Source organism: Lynx rufus, unplaced genomic scaffold (assembly GCF_022079265.1).
Source record: "Lynx rufus isolate CCGP_SWC_20201006 ecotype Redwood Valley unplaced genomic scaffold, mLynRuf1.p SCAF_11, whole genome shotgun sequence".
Lineage (NCBI taxonomy): Eukaryota > Metazoa > Chordata > Mammalia > Carnivora > Felidae > Lynx > Lynx rufus.
In genome coordinates this window covers 56,768,274-56,785,325 of record NW_025814825.1, presented here as the reverse complement: position 1 = coordinate 56,785,325, position 17,052 = coordinate 56,768,274, and the positions used below count along the sequence as shown (strand labels likewise).

At 39.0% G+C, this 17,052-nt stretch overlaps 1 protein-coding gene across 1 annotated transcript in view; it reads left to right on the top strand.

Moving 5' to 3' along the window:
• Positions 1-951: 951 nt before the first annotated feature.
• The window catches only part of EIF3A (eukaryotic translation initiation factor 3 subunit A), a 35,650-nt gene continuing 19,549 nt past the window's right edge, over positions 952-17,052 (top strand). The window contains exons 1-7 of the mRNA XM_047073513.1: positions 952-1,106; positions 7,107-7,297; positions 7,466-7,602; positions 8,022-8,185; positions 10,241-10,440; positions 12,298-12,506; positions 14,213-14,384. Coding sequence (XP_046929469.1) covers positions 1,058-1,106; positions 7,107-7,297; positions 7,466-7,602; positions 8,022-8,185; positions 10,241-10,440; positions 12,298-12,506; positions 14,213-14,384 — 1,122 coding nt within the window. The 5' untranslated portion in view covers positions 952-1,057. The remainder of the gene's footprint in view (positions 1,107-7,106; positions 7,298-7,465; positions 7,603-8,021; positions 8,186-10,240; positions 10,441-12,297; positions 12,507-14,212; positions 14,385-17,052) is intronic.

Here is a 17,052-nt window from a genome sequence, read left to right as displayed (position 1 = left end):
TGGAGCCTGCTTCAGATTTCTGTGTCTCCCTCTCTCTCTGCCCCTCTCCTGCTCACACTCTCTCTCTCAAAAATAAACAAACATTAAAAAATTTTTTTAAATAAAATATTCAAGAAAATTGTTGGCCAGTAATAAAAGGCTGTAGCGAAGGGCCTGATAAATCGATTTTTTTCCACTAACACTCATTTTTCTTGTTTGTGATGTGTGCTGAATGTAAAGCTACCACACTCAAGTATTTTCAAACTATGCAAAATCTGTTCTGCTGCAGAGCTTCTGCGCTCTTGCCTCGTTACTCTCTCCAGCCTGTCCCCACCTTTTAGGTCTCAGCTCAAAACTCACCTTCTCTGAGTGTCCCTATTCCCCAATCTTGGTCTCACCAACTTTTTTACTTTACCGATATGAAATAAACTTGCTAATTCACTTATTGCGTCCCTCCTCCCACTGCTAGTCCGTCAAGGGTCGGGCCACTATTACTTCCCAGAGGTGAGCGGTGCTGGGCTAGTGATACCTGCTCGATGCGTTTCTGATTAACGGATAAATACGGCATTTTCACTCAGCGGAGACAGGCCATTCCCCAGGCGGAAGGGACCGGCCTGTAACTTTATATGACTGCGCACAAAACATGCTCAAAATGACCCTATGCAGACGCCTTCTTTCTCGCCAGGCAGAAACCCTGACCCCAATTTCACCTTTCCCACCCCGTTTCGCGCTCGAGGAGTGAGGGGTGAGCGGTCTGAAAACCTCCTCCCTAACGTTCCCCGGCGGAGGCCGGAGGAGGAACCGGCGCGCACGTACTGCACCCGCCGCCACGTCAGCCGGTGCGCGCGACGGTAGCGCGCCTGCGCGCGGAGGACCGCCCCGTACATCCGGGGCCTGGGCGGCGGCGGCGCCGCCGTGCGGGGGTCACGTGGCTCTTTCCTTTCCGTCTCTGGCCGGCTGGGCGCGGGCGACTGCTGGCGAGGCGCGTGGAACCTCGCGCTGGTTCCCTTTCCTCTCCTCTCGCGGCCCGGGCCACCAAGGAGTTCGCTGACGCCGGTGAGCTGAGCCGCCCGCCAAGATGCCGGCCTATTTCCAGAGGCCGGAAAATGCCCTCAAACGCGCCAACGGTGAGTAGGGGATCGGGGCGCGCCGGGCTGGGTCGGCCCGAGGCCTCGGAGGTCGAGGGGCCCGGGCCTCCTTCTCCCTGCTCCGCCTCCCGTCTGCGGCTGCAGAGGTGGTCGATGAGACCTGTCTGCCGCCGTTCCAGCCTGTGGTTGGGCATGGTTTCCCTTCTCGCTCCTACCGGCCGCCGTTGGGGGGGTGGGAGGTGCGGAGCCGGGAACCGTCCCTCTGGGGGGGCCCTTCCTTCCCCCCGCCGCTTCCTGCTGCGTCTCAGGGGCCGCGGCCCCGGAGACAGGTCTACCGGGGCCTGGCCTCCTTAACCGCCCCCCCCACCCCGTCCGCCTCCGCCCGGCTCCCCAGGCCGCCGGGCCCTCGGCTGCTTAGGCCCCGCGCCCCCAGCCGCCATCTGGGAGTGCCGGGGAGGAAGAAACATGGCTCCCTCCCGGGGACAATGCACGCGAGAACCTCGACTCCACCTCCTGCCGGCGCCGGGAGCCGGCCAGTCCCACCTCCCGCCCTCTCGCAGACACCTCCGCCCCCCAAATCCAGCGCCGGGCTTTGCTGGGTCAGGGTCCACTTAGCCTTTTCCCCAGTCACTATAGCTCTGCTTCGGGGACTCTGACCCAATTAACCGGTTGTCTGTTTTTTCCTGGCATTGATTATTCTCAGTCCCAGAGCCTATCCCAAATCACATGAAGTTGGAACATTGTTAAACCTGTAAGAGACTTCAAGTTCTTTCTTGAAGATAACGAAATTGAGGCCTACAGAGAGAATGCTTACCCAAGGTCACTCCGAGAGTTAGTTGTGGAGCCAGGAGACTAGAACCAAGGTCTCTAGACTTTCAGATGAGTTGCTTTTTTTCGCCACAGCGCTGCTGCCTGCGATTTTTATTTCCATGTGTTCTTATGCCACCGGCCCTTTCGCGAAAAGTTGTGCGTGTCTCGGTCTATTCGAGAGGCATTTATTACGTTCGCATCATGGGGGTGCAATGTATTATGCATGGCTCTGGTCTTTAAAAACTTTTTCGTTTAGAGTTTTTTAAGCCTAATAATTTCTAAGTGAGTAGGTAGTTGATAGTTCTTATTTCAACCCTTCCTGTACCCCAGACAAGTTTTGAGTCTTATCCCATTTTGTAGGTGGATATACTGTGTCTCTTACAGTCCTTATGTTGGTGGAGCTTATTTTGTTAGCTTGTTTGGAAATTCCTCTTGTGGAAATGTCAATTTCAGTCGACACAAAATTGTTAGTGATAATCTGTCAGGGGTAAGGGTGCCTTCCTCACATGGTTATTTTAAAAGCAACAATTTGGGAGGGTGGTAAGAGTGTGAAATAGGATAATGCCACATTCTTTGGAATAGAGTAGAGTAATTGTTCTAAAAATCAGTTAAAAGTACAACTTAGATCTGATGACTGCTCATTTTAACCAGTGATCTAATGGTTAGGACAGGCAAGAATTAAGGACGTTAATTTATAGGAAAGAAACTCGGTGGAAATGGACATTTATCACCAGAAAATGAACTGTAGCAAAGTTAGAATTTTTTTCTTACGTTTAGAAACTTAGAAATCTATATTATGGTATACAAAATGACTTGGATTCAATTGCTACTGTAATTGCTATTGTAGATTTGTTCTACAGTTGTTTGCTTTACCAACAGGCATTTTTCCTTCTAATAGGCTGAAGCACTGTAATCTGGATAGCCTAAGTATTACACATTTGATGTGCTCCGGCCTTGTTGCTTTCATCACTCCTCCCATTTGAATCCTCATATGAGTTTACTATTTCAGTAATTCTTTAAATTAAAAGGGTTATCTCCTGTGTAACGAATCTTAAACCTCTTTTTCACGTTTTCTAAGTTGAAATAGCTTTAACTCATGAAGGGCAAGTTAGGGAAAGCATCTGAAATTAAAGTAGGCAAGATGAGAAAGGGGCACTGTGGGGGGCTTTTATTTGTGTAGGTTTTTTAAAAGTCTGTACTGACTCCTTGCTGCAGCCCTTTTAAATTGTAGGATGGGTGTTACAGTAGAGAGAGGCCTTAGCTTTCAAGTAGTTAGTTCTGTACCTTTGATCTTGTGAATGAAAGATCCTGTCTGAAAGTGTCAAAGTGAGCTGAATGTGGATGGCACATGGCACCGCTTACAAAACTTTAAATAGGATCGTAAAAGCGCATTTCATTCCATGGAGATATCTCATTTTATGTAAATGTTTTATCTATGACATTTGTAGCCTTAAACACATTTAGACCTAATCCACTGCATTACTGTAATAAAATGCGAGTATGTTTAAGTAGAATAGTTCTTCAAGTCACTCTGAGTCTGTAATTCAGAACAATTCCTTTGGAAACTATTATAGTAATCATTCAGGAAGATGAGAACTTGGCCTAAGCAGTTACAGACAAGAAATTTATACCCCAGAATCATTTGGAAAAAGACCCTTTTGCAGATTATGTTGTCAGTAGTGCAGAATTAATTGCTCCTGACCTTGTAACAACCTTATAATTTAGTTCTACCAGTGACTTATAAATAAAGTTATTAAACCCACAAATCGAGTAACATTATAGCTTATCTACTTGGTCTGTTGCCCAAATAAACTAGTAATGTTGAAGGGCCGACCTAAGCTTTTTCTTTTATAAATAGATACAGTTTGTCACTGTGTCTGAAAGGTAAGCTCAGCATGTCCACCCTCCTAGTAACAGTTCATAATGCTCGATTTTTATTTTTATTTCAAGAATATCAGTTTGGAAATGAACTTTTTTTTTTTTTTTTAACATTGCAGTAGAGCTTTTAATATGTGGTATGCCTTTCTAGCCTCAAAAAGTTTTTTTTTCCCCTTACTAGAGAATTCATAGGAACTAAATTCTCCCTGTATGTGACTTCGGATAAAGACAGGAACTCACCCTGATGGACTATCATATCTGTTCCCATTCAGGTTTTTTCCCTTTAAAAATGTCCTTGCTTGGTATCCATGTTTGCTTTTTTCCCATGATGATGGTAGGGTGTCCTATAAAAATTATTTTTTAGTGCATTTGCTTTGTTTGAACCTATTGTTCCAGAGTTTGAAAGTGGAATTTGTAATAATAAATTCTGATTGGCTGTTTAGGAAGTGAAAAAAATCACTTTTCTATCCCTAAACAAGATTTTTTATTTTTTATAGTGACATTAAGACACCACACTCCCCTATTTAAAAATAAGAGATAGGGTAGGTAAATTATTTTTACATAGTTTATTATTTTGTCATCACCATCCCGGGCACAGTTCTCAACTTTAATTCTCTTTGTGCCTGTTCTGTGTTACAAGCATTTTGACAGTGTTTATATACTTAACAGTATAAGATTTAAATCCTCAGTGTAAGATTGGGAATTGGATATAATAGGTTGTTCTGGTGCTGATGCTGTGCTCTTTAATATGAATGCTAAATGTAACTAAAAACATTTACTTCCAAATTTTTGGGTGATAGAGACTTTTCTGTTAAATAATTGTTAAAAACACCTAAGGTACTGTTGGATTTTAGACGATAACCTTGTATGTATGATCCAGTTTAAAGACTGTAACGTCCTCCCCTCAGAACAGGAAGGCTTAAAAAACAAAAAACACCCAGGAAAGGCTTAGTATTCTAACAAAGTATCTAGTTGTGTTACATCTTTGTTTCCTCTTACAAGGTGTTTTTTTTTTTTTTTTTTGGTTCTTTGTTTTTTTTGGTAATAGCATTGACTCAAATGAAAATGGACTTTTTCTCGTAACAGTACTATTAATGTTGACATTGACGTGAATTACTGAAGAGGGGTTTGTTTTCACTAACCTATGAAGAATAGGGCTTAATATGATATGGGAAGACACAGGCTATCCTTTAAAGATAAGAATTTCAGTATATTTTGTGATTTGTTGCAAACTTCTTAATATACCAGAGAGTTGGAATATTGTTTGTAGTTTTCCTGGAGGAAGGAACGTTCAGAAGCAGCATTCCTGAAAGATGTGATAGTTGGGAGAAAAATTACTTACTAAATCTGTAAATCTGGTAAAACTCCCAAATAAGCAGTGTTTCTGCCAGTTGTTTGCCTAGCACAGAGTTACATGATAATGCTGTACGCTGTTTGGTTAACTCTTAAAAAAAATTCTTTGTCAAAGATTTTTTTCTTAAAAAAAAAAAAAAAAAAGAGGTTAGAGTGGGAGAGAGCCAAAGCATAAGAGACTGTTAAAAACTGAGAACAAACTGAGGGTTGATGGGGGGTGGGAGGGAGGGGAGGGTGGGTGATGGGTATTGAGGAGGGCACCTTTTGGGATGAGCACTGGGTGTTGTATGGAAACCAATTTGACACTAAATTTCATATATTAAAAATAAATAAAATAAAACATCATTTGACTACTTCAAAAAAAAGATTTTTTTCTTAGGAAAATAGTGATTTTTAGCAATAGGGATGTAGTGTTTTAAGATCTTTTTTAATAGTGTTAATTAGTGTTTTGGTTCCCCAAAGTATGTTTCAAATGTTCAGTGGAAAGATTTTTTCTTTGTGAAATTTGTTAATTACTGAATTTTAAGTTGAACATAACCAAATGACTTAGGTTAAATAGCCTTCCCTTTCCCTCAGTTTACTAAGTTTTGTGCAAAAGTAAATAAAGTAAAAGATGAGAAAAAAGATAAATTTTAACCTTTGTCAGAAGTAATGTGATAGAGGACTCTTTGCTTTTGAGTGAATTTCAAAATGAGCAGTGTACATAAAACCTTAGATTGGAACTGGATTTTGAAATACTGCCACTTGCAGAGTGCCTTCAGGTTTAGGTGGTAGTAAATTCAGAAATGTGTAATTTTCTCTGGTGTGCATTCTAAAATTTTTTTTTTATTTTTAAAAATAAACTTAATTTTAAAAGTTAGAGATTTACAGAATTATTGCAAAGATAGTACAGAGAATTCCCATATACACCATAACCTGTTAATTTCTTCTGTCATTTTGGGACATTTATCACAACTAATGATCCAATACTGATAACATTATTAATGAAAGTCCATACTTTGCTCAGATTTCCGTAGCTCTCCCTCATGTCCTTCTCTGAATTCCAGAATCTCATCCAAGATACCACATTATATTTAGTCGTCCTGTTTCTCAGACACTCTCCTCCTCCCCCCCTTGGTCATGACAGTTTCTTAAACTTCCTTGTTGGTAACCTTGACAAATTTTGATGAGTACTGGTCAGGTATGTTGTAGAATGTCCCTCAATTGGGGTTTGTCTTAAGATTTTTCTCATGTTTAGGTTGGGATAAATAAATGGGAGAGATATTTCATAGATTGGAAGACTGTTGTCAATTCTTCCAAATTTTGATATATAGATTAATTAAATCTGAATGAAAATTCCAGTGAGCTATTTTGTAGATATTTACAAACTAATTGTGAGTTTATATGGAAAGGCAAAAGACTTAGTGAGCCAAACAATACAGAAGAACAAAGTTGGAGCACTCATACTACTTGGTTTGAAGACTTTACTATAAGTCCATGGTAATCAAGTCAGGGTGGTATTAGAAAAAGACTAGATACATTGCAATAGAGAGTGATAAGAATAGAGAGCCCAGAAGTAGACCCACATAAATAGTCAATTGATCTTAAAGGAACAATATCTAATTGACTGTCTTATTGAGTCTAATGATCCTTTTGCCTAGAGCAGAAATTGTATCCACCAGATCATTGTGACTAAAGTCACATTTCACTTTTCTTTGTTTGCTGGGAGGAGATTTTTCTCTCTCATAACTTCAATTTTTGGAACATGGCAGTCATTTACAAGGGTTTGGTACAATGTAATTGAGTGAAATCGTTTTATCCATAGACCATATTTTGAGATAATACCAGTCTTCATTGTATTAAGTTGGGTAATTTCGGCATGGCTTTAGATGTCAAAAATAAGTGTGCTCTAAAAAGAGATGGTAGTGAGTTTAGAAATTAAAATAGCCAACTTAAGCAAGATTTACACTTTAGTATAGTATACATACCAATTTTAATTTTTCTGAATTACTTTTCCAGAATTTCTTGAGGTTGGAAAAAAGCAGCCTGCTTTGGATGTTCTTTATGATGTTATGAAAAGTAAGAAACACAGAACATGGCAAAAGATACACGAGCCAATTATGTTGAAATACTTGGAACTTTGTGTGGATCTTCGCAAGAGCCATTTGGCTAAAGAGGGATTATACCAGTATAAGAACATTTGTCAACAGGTATGAAAAGAGCTGGGTTTTATATTTTTAATAGTGCTTTAATGATTTTCAGAGAAGTTTACCTTTTAAAGGTAATATGCTTTTATGTCATAAAATTTGCTCTTAAAGCATTCTGTGGTTTGTTGAGAAGTGTTTTAAGGTTTTCTCTCTCTCTCTGTCTCTGGTTAGGTGAACATCAAATCTCTAGAGGATGTTGTTAGGGCATATTTGAAATTGGCAGAGGAAAAAACTGAAGCTGCTAAAGAAGAATCTCAGCAAATGGTCCTAGACATAGAAGATCTGGATAATATTCAAACTCCTGAGAGGTATGTAGGTTAAATTGCTAATTCTTTTTTTTTTTTTTTTTTTGCTAATACATTTTTGTCAGTGTTTTTCTTTACATGTGTCTCCCTCATCCTCATTTGAAGTATAGATGTTTATTAGAAAGAATGCTTACCTTTGGAATTTTAACTGTCTAATAAGAAAGCCATACTATTCAGAATTCATAAAGGTGGCAAATTAACAACCTTCAGATAGTCAGATACTAATTTAAATGGTTGTAATATGGGTTGGGGATGCAAATACTTGAACACTTACATGGCATCTTTACAGTGTGCCCAAAGTTGTAAGAAGGATTCACACTTTCTTACACTGGTATCATTGTTGGTTTTGTTTTTTTTAATCTTAGGGCAAAGTAGGAAATCGTGTCTAAAATTGTTTTTAACTTAAAAAAATTTTTTTTTAGTGTTCTCCTAAGTGCTGTAAGTGGTGAAGACACTCAGGATCGTACTGACAGACTACTTTTAACTCCGTGGGTTAAATTCCTTTGGGAATCATATAGACAGTGTTTGGACCTTCTTCGAAATAATTCTAGAGTAGAGCGTCTCTACCATGATATTGCCCAACAAGGTAAAATGAGAACTGGTTTGAAAAGTTGACTTTTAGGAGAAGACTTTGCAAAAGATTGACAATTAAAGTTAACCTGTTTTTCTTCATCGTATTTATTTTATAGTTTTTATCCTCATTGAGAGATGGTTGGCATTCATTCAAATAGTAACTAAGTGACTATAAGAAGTTTGTTTTACTAGTTAGGGTAATTCTATATGAAATCCACTTCATGGATGTCTGAAAGACAAAGTCATTTTGGAATTTCCCAGGTGACTAGAAAAACAAATGTAACTTTTTGATTGCTTTCTGATAAATGTGACTTGTGCTTTTTGACGTCACCTACTGCATATATACTTAATCATGCTGTGGCTTTTTTTTTTTTTTTTTTTAATGCTTATTTATTTTGAGAGAGAGAGTGTGAGCAGGAGAGGGGCAGAGAAGGAGAGAGAGAATCTCAAGCAGGCTCTGCTCCACCAGCGCAGAGCCTGATGTGGGGCTCGAACTCATAAACCCGTGAGATCATGACCTGAACCCAAATCAAAGAGTTGGCCATTCAACCAGCTGAGCCACCCAGGTTCCCCATGTAAGGGTTTCTAAGGTCTTTTTAAGCTCTGGACTTCTGTGATTCCTTGAAAAATGCATATTTTTATTTTCTTAAACAGTATTACTGAACATAGAAATAAGTCATATTGATGACTCTGGATCATCTTAAAAGGTATCCAGCTGTCATAGTGCATATACAGTTGACACTTGAACAGCTTGGGGTGGGGGAGTAGAGGCGCAGACTGAAACACCCCTTTGACCCCACTCATGCACCGTTGATCTGCCTGTGATTTGCCTATCCAAAAACGTAACTATAGCCTACTGTTGACCAGAAACCTTGCTGGTAACATAAACAGTTGATTAACACATTTTGTACGTTATATGTGTTATATACTGTATTCTTAAGGTAAACTAGAGAAAAGAGAAGGTTAAAATTATTGAAAAAATCCACATGTAAGTGGATCCACACAGTTCAAACCCTTGTTCAAGGGTTAGCTGAACTTTCAGTCCTAAAGAGCTGCATCAAGTCTGTTATCTTAATCTTGTGTCTTGTCTTTACTGTCACTTACCTTGCTTTTAATGGAGCTTTCTAACTGTATACAAATGGGGTATGTGTGACTTGAGAGTAGCTTTTGACTTTTTCTTACTTTGGCCTCAGTACAACCTTACGTTGCCATTCTTCTCACCATGGGGATGATTGGCATTTGTTTTATCAAGTTGTAAGTGACTTTAAGGAATATTTTACCAAAAAAAAAAATACTGTAGGGGCACCTGACTGGTTCCATTGGTAGAGTATATGACTTTTGATCTCAGGGTTGTAAGTTGGAGCCCCATATTGGGTGTGGAGATTACTTCATAAATAAATGCTTATAAAAATATTTTACTATATTACAACTTCTGTTTTATTTACATAGCATGTGTGAATTTTCATTTAAGACAAGTAAACTTGGGCTTTTTGCTAACTACTGATACATAAATGTTAACTTGAAGTTAAACTGCATCCCTTCATTTTGGGCCTATTGAAATAGAAATGCTCTCTCTCTCTTTTTTTTTTTTTTTTTAGGGCAAAGGAATTCTGAAAAAATTGTTATATTGCATATATGACAAAATTATTTTAATGACAGAGCAAGTAGTTAAGGTATACATCTATGTACACAGTTGAAATCAGGTTATCATAAGCCCAAATTTTGTTAGATAAGAAGGCTCTTTGTATTCCAGGCTAGAATTTTTTGTTCTTTTAGGATTTGAAGTGGTAGGTGTGTGAAAGGTGAGTCCCTCCTACACTTCAATTGAATAGCTTCCCATTTGTAAATTCTCCCAGAATCCCAGAAACAAATTTTAGTCCTAGGCCAGGACTATGTCCAGTAGATGGTCAGGACACAAGTGACTAATGACCTTGATCATTTCTGAAGACTGATTATAAGTTTGTGTAAATCTTGTTAAAATAACTGATTTCAGTATTTGAAATAAAACCTATTCACATACTTGTTGATGGTGGAAAGTACCTAATATATTTTATAATTATGTCTATAGCTTTCAAATTCTGCCTCCAATACACCCGTAAGGCTGAATTCCGTAAGCTTTGTGACAATTTGAGAATGCACTTGTCACAGATTCAACGCCACCATAACCAAAGTACAGCAATCAATCTTAATAATCCAGAAAGCCAGTCCATGCATTTGGAGACCAGGCTTGTTCAATTGGACAGTGCTATCAGCATGGAATTGTGGCAGGTACGTTGTGAACTGCTATCTGTCTTTTGTAGTAACAGTAGCCCATGTTATTATTATTTGCTTTAATGAGTATCTTTCTTTTGATACTAACTGGTTAATTTTAATCATTAATTGAAGAATTTAAGATCATCTGATGGATAACCAAGAGTTCTGAACAAGCAATCTCAGAATATCGTGGTTCTAGTTGCCTGCTGTGAAATGGGGGCCAAATGTGTGCTCTTTTGGGCCCAGTGGCTTTCCATATAAAACAGTTCATTCTCAGTGCTGCTCCAAGTGTGGTTCATTGCCTGGTGCCAGTCTGTGAACTACCAGATTGAAATAATTAGAGAGGAGAATATGCATTTACGAAGGGTTTTTTGGGGGGGAAGGATAGCAATTTCATGGTGATGGTGTGTGTGTGTTTTACTCTGTTTAGAAAAACTGAGCTTGTTTTTCAATTAATTTTTGTAATAATTTTACTGTATTTTATAAAAGTATTGGTGGCAAAAGGTTGGAAATGAAAAACGAAACGAAACAAAACAAAACTTGTCCTTTGCTGTAGAGAATTGGAGAAGCGCACTGGATCATCTCTCAGATTTCTTGGTGCTGCTTTGACTTAGTAAACATGCATGGGGAATATCCTACGTGGGAGATCTCAGTGTGGTCTTGGGAGTCTTGCCCACTACTTGAGCTTTTTACACTAAGAATTGTGCAAAGACATTTTCACGTGATTTTGTAGTCACAACTTGAGACTTCTACATGTTTGACCAAAATATAAAATCTAATTGAAAATACAAAGAAAGAGTGGTAGTTTTTTGAGCCAAGTGAAAATGTGATTTCCTGCTCTCCAAAATATTTTCCATTTCTGTAGGGACACCCTTAAAATACTACCTGATGAAATAGGAAAAAGAGGTTCTATAGAAGGTAGACATACTCCTTATAGAACAAATGAATAGATAAGTAGAAAGAAGGAAGTAATACATGTTATCACTCAGAAATAACATCTATGTTTTGTTTTAATGTCCTTCTAGATATTTTTTCTGTATATCCCAAGTGGTATGATAATCACTTTTAAAAAAGAATTTTAAAGTCACATTTATTGATGTGTAAGTTACATCCAGCAAAACTCGCCCTGAAGTCTGACAAATGCAGTAACCACCATAATCAAGATGTAAAACATTTCCTCAAAACTGCCTCATGCCCCTTTGCACCCAACCCTTCCCTGATCCTTAAGATCCGCTGATCTGTTTTCTGTCAAAAGGATCAGATTTAATCATTAAAACGATCTATTATGGAAAAATTTGTAAGCATATAAAACCATGTTTGCAAGGGTACTTTGAAACATTTTTAGGACAGTCAATGGGATTTAAAAATAACCTTTGCAAATTAAAGCATAGTTGGCAAAGTTGTCAAGATAGTCGTAGAATAGCTAACCTGGTTACTGTGTCAAGCTTTAGGCTGGGGCTGGTTGGCAGAAAGACTAAATAAAATTGAATTCTACAAAATTCTCTATGGGGCAGATAGATGTTTGTATAGATATTTGGCACTTTCTCAAAATACACCCCTGCTACTACTGTGAAAGAGACAGAAAGCAAAACACTGTGTTCTATACGTCAGCTGGCACATGTTCAAACCTGTTCCAACCTGTTCTGTCTAATTTTAAGAAGTTTAAGGATTTAGTATGTTTGTGATCATGGCAGTTTTGTGAGATACATCAGATACTAGGTTATAGATGAATAAAAGGAACCACACATAAAGGGATTTTACTTCCCACTTTTATTCTTGAGTGTTTTGTGTTTTAGGTTTCATAAAGAGATTTGGATTAGATTTTTTGTTCGTTTAGAATGCAGTGACTGTAATTTATACTCCTAATTTTAGGAAGCGTTCAAAGCTGTGGAAGATATTCATGGACTATTTACCTTGTCTAAAAAACCACCTAAACCTCAGTTGATGGCAAATTACTATAACAAAGTCTCGACTGTGTTTTGGAAATCTGGAAATGCTCTTTTTCATGCATCTACACTCCATCGTCTTTATCATCTATCCAGAGAAATGAGAAAGAATCTTACACAGGAAGAGATGCAAAGGTAAGAATGTTGAAGTCAGATAATATTGAAAGTATGAAACAAATATCTCCTACTAAATGGCATGGTTCCAGGTTAGGGTTTCTCAGCTTCTACACTGTTGACATTTGGGGCTGGAGCATTTTCTGTTCTAGGGGACTATGCACGAAGGATGTTTTGGAGCATCTCTAGTTTACCAGATGCCAGTAGCAGTTCTTCCCTTCTATCAGAAATGTCTCTGGACATTGTTGTTCTTTGGTAGTAGCAAAAACCTGATGGAGAAAATTGAATATTAGGAAAGACAGTGTTATGGTATGAGCTTTCTGTCCATAAGTGGTATTTAGAATCCAGTTTTAGAACAAATAAGAGAATTAAAAAAATAAATGCTGCCATCATGCCTGATTATAAGACATTGACTGAGTGTGTGTTTGAACATAAAAAAAGGGTCTATGACATAGCAATCTAAAGACCACTTTTTTCCTTTAGCATCACATGTAACCTATTTTCTTCCAGTCAAATATATATATTTTTTAACGTGTTTTGGTTGGACTCTGGCAGCTCACACACCACTCTTTTCTCTTATTGGCAGACCATGTTATTTTGGCCTCCATAATTCTTTATGTATACCAAATTGTTTTTCTTTTACCTTTACAGCAATACACAGAACCAACTAAATTAATTTTTCTAGTATATTTTCTTTGAAAGTCTTGAGGACAGTGTTCACTCATTGTCCTTCATGTAATCCGTGTCTGTTTGAGATTAAAAAAAAAAAAAACAAACTTGGTTTCTTTTAAGGTACCTATATACCATCCCTTTATTTTTATTTATTTATTTAGTTTTTTTTTTTTTTTTTACATTAATTTATTTTTGAGAGACAGAGACAGTATGAACAGGGGAGGGGCAGAGAGACAGGGAGACACAGAATCTGAAGCAGGTTCCAGGCTCCGCGCTGTCAGCACAGAGCCCTTGCAGGGTTCGAACCCATGAACCGTGAAATCATGACCTGAGCCGAAGTCGGCCGCTTAACCGACTGAGCCACCCAGGCGCCCCAGTACCATCCCTTTAGAAACTGCTGTAATAGTATTATAATAGTAAGTATTAGGCTCTGTAGCTCTATGTACATTATTTTGTTTAATCTTTACAATAGCCTCATGACTCAAAAAAATTGCCTTAGGTTTCAGTCTTGGAAATGGTGAGGCTGCGATTCTGACCCTTCACCCTTTAGCTCCAGAGCCCACTGTCCTTAATGTAATACGGTGATCTGAATTCAACCTGACTTGCCTCTAGTGTTTTAAGGAAGCTAAGATTTCTCTCTACCACGCGTCCTCCCAACACTCCTGTTGTGTTCACTGACATTCTTTGTAAAATTTCCACCCCTTTCTTAGTGTCATTTTTCTTAGCTTTTAAAGCTGCCTTGTTTTTCTAAGGAAGCATGGGATATACAAAGGTATCTATCCTACATTTTAACCTCCCAGTCTTTTTCTATAGCTGGAAAATATTGACAGTAGTAAGTGGGTAGATGAAGTTCTGATTCTCCCAAGTACTCATTTTAGTATGGCCCATTTCTCTTAATTTCCTGTTTTGATGAATAATATGTATGAATATAGTCCACCAAAGGTGGTGTACATATTCTGTCACTGGCATATCTTACGAAATGATTAAAGAGAAGTGTCTTTCTTTATGTCAGGTAACATTTATGAATGTAACAGATTTGTGATTTTGTTCTCCAGAATGTCTACTAGAGTCCTTTTGGCCACTCTTTCCATCCCTATTACCCCTGAGCGTACTGATATTGCTCGACTTCTGGATATGGATGGCATTATAGTCGAAAAACAACGTCGCCTTGCAACGCTGCTAGGTCTTCAAGCCCCACCAACACGAATTGGCCTTATTAACGATATGGTTGGTATAAGTTCGAGCATTCTTACAGCTCAGAATAGGAAATTTATGGTCAGGGTTTACAATTCGTGCCAGGTGGTTCTGATGAATGGACTGGTTTGAGAACTGCCGGTGTAAGTCAGCACAGTGTTCCTTTAAGGTGATTCCTCTGTAGGGGGTGGACTGGAGTTACATTTGATGTAGTAGGTGAGAGTTGAACTACCTCTGAGGAATAATGTGGACCACTCAGTAAGAGACAAGGTAATGATGGGTAAGGGTCATGGCTTACTTCAGAGGGCTGCAGGAAAACTAACCAAGCTGACAGATGGTAGAAATGGGGTGATGAGTATAGGAATGAATGTGAAGTTGATTAGGCCTGATTCTGGACAATGGGAATATTTCCAATTTTTCTTTCTCTTTTAATGTTTGTTTATTTTGAGAGAGAGAGAGAACAGTCACGAGACCATGAGCTGGGGAGGGGTAGAGAGAGAAAGAACCCCAAGTAGGCTGTGCAGAGCTCAATGCAAGCCTCGATCCCATGACCATGAGATCATGACCTGTGGCGAAACTCAAGAGTTGGAAGCTTAATTGACTGAGTCACGAAGGCACCCCATGAAGTAGTTTTTAAAATGCAGATTTCTAAAAAAATAAATAAATAAAAAATAAATAAATAAATAAAATGCAGATTTCTAGGGGTGCCTGGCTGACTCAGTCTTCTGAGAAGAGCATGTGACTCTTGATCTTTGGGCTGTAAGTTTGAGCAACACGTTAGAGATTACTTAAATAAAACTTAAAAAAAATGTAGATTTCTAGTTTGTACCCAGTACCTACACCAATCAGTTTCAGAATATGGAGCCTAAGGTTGGTGTATCTTTACAATGTTTATGTTGATGGACTTTTGCATTCACTGGAAATTAGCATGTGAGTGTGTATTATTTTCTTAATGTTTATTTATTTTGAGAGAGAGAGAGAGAGAATATGCTCCACGGGGGAGGGGCAGAGAGAGCGGGAGAGAGAGAATCCCAGTTTCGGGGCTCAATCTCACGAATCACAAGACTGGGACCTGAGCCCAAACCAAGAGTCTGCTGCTTAACTGACTGAGCCACCCAGGCGCCCCTTGCACGTGTGTATTACATGCCAGGCAATTAAGATTTACAACTTTAGGTTTTAGAGAGTCTGACTCACAATGGTCAGACTTAGTAGTTACTGTAATATAATAGCCCAGTAAATTACTTTGGAACAAGAGAAATAAGAGGGACAGTTGCTAGAGAAGAGGCTTTGCTTTTCTGGCAGAACCCGTTAAGTAAGAACTAATCAGTTTTCTATGTAGCAACACTTTTCCCTTGGAACACTTTTCTGTAACAGTAGGAAGGCAGATTCCCTTTGTTGTCAGTTTTTATTTTTATTTGTTTGCTTGAGAGAGAGAGTGAGAACTGTGTGTCCAAGCAGGGGGAGGGGTGGGGAGAGAGAGAGTCCCAAAGCATTGTGGAGCCCGACGTGGGGCTCGATTTCGCAAACCGGAGATTGTGACCTGAGCTAGGAGTCAGATGCGTAACTGACTAAGCCCCCCTGGTGCCTGTTGTAAGCTTTTAACAAGAACTTAATCTGCAAAACAGCACTTCTCTGTTTCTGTATGCCTCCATGTTTTATTTTGTTGCCACTGGCCACAGGTCAGCTTTGTGTTTTGACGAGTTTTTGTGGGACTGACTTAGAATTAAGTGAATAAAATGATAGCATTTTCTTTGGGAAGAGATCTTACTAGCAAGTAGTGTAAAAAAAATTTTTTTTTTATTTTAAAATACTGAACAAGTGTTTAAACCGGAAAGAGAGTCCATATCTCTTGAACTTTTATCTACATACCTAACACACACCTTGATGTTAAAGTTGGTGTCTTACACTGGTTTGTTTATCATTGTTGGAGAGCTTTTGGCCAGCAGCCAGGACATCCAGACCTGGGTCCTTATTGTGCCCATAGACAGGTATAAAAGCTTATGAGGACGGTATAGGTTGGTATCAGGTCAGTAGATTAGCTGGCTGTCAGTGGGCATTTATATAAGTCTTTATGAGTTCACCATACATTCAAGTTTGAGACCTGAGCTTTGAGCTCCTATAACTGAATTTGTAAACACCAAGAGAATGATTTTTCTAAATTTATTTTTTAATGTTTATTTATTTTTGAGAGAGAGGCAGAGCACGAGCGGGGGAGGGGCAGAGTGAGAAGGAGCCACAGAATATGAAGCAGGCTTCAGGCCCTTGAGTTGTCAGCACAGAGCCAGACGTGGGCCTCGAACCCACGAATCGCGAGATCGTGGCCTGAGCCGAAGTCAGATGCTTTACCGACTGAGCCAGGCACCCCGAGAATGATTCTCTTATCTCAGGAACATATTCAGATTAACCAGAGTTCATAAGCAACTCGTTCTTAGATCAGAAAGCCAATTATAAATCTTAGAAATATTTTAACAGATTACAGTAGCCTATTGTAGCATATCTCCTCTTTGGGGAAAAGGGTGCTAAATGGAGAATCTAGAATAATTTGATAGGAATACAATTACAGCTGGGAGAATTTTATTTGAATGCTTATACCACACCACACTTAATTTCAATAAAGGCACTTGTGAGGGAGGTATTCCAGAAATGTGGAAATCAGTCGTGCACCCATTTTGGATAGGAGATAGACTAGAGTGCTCATGTG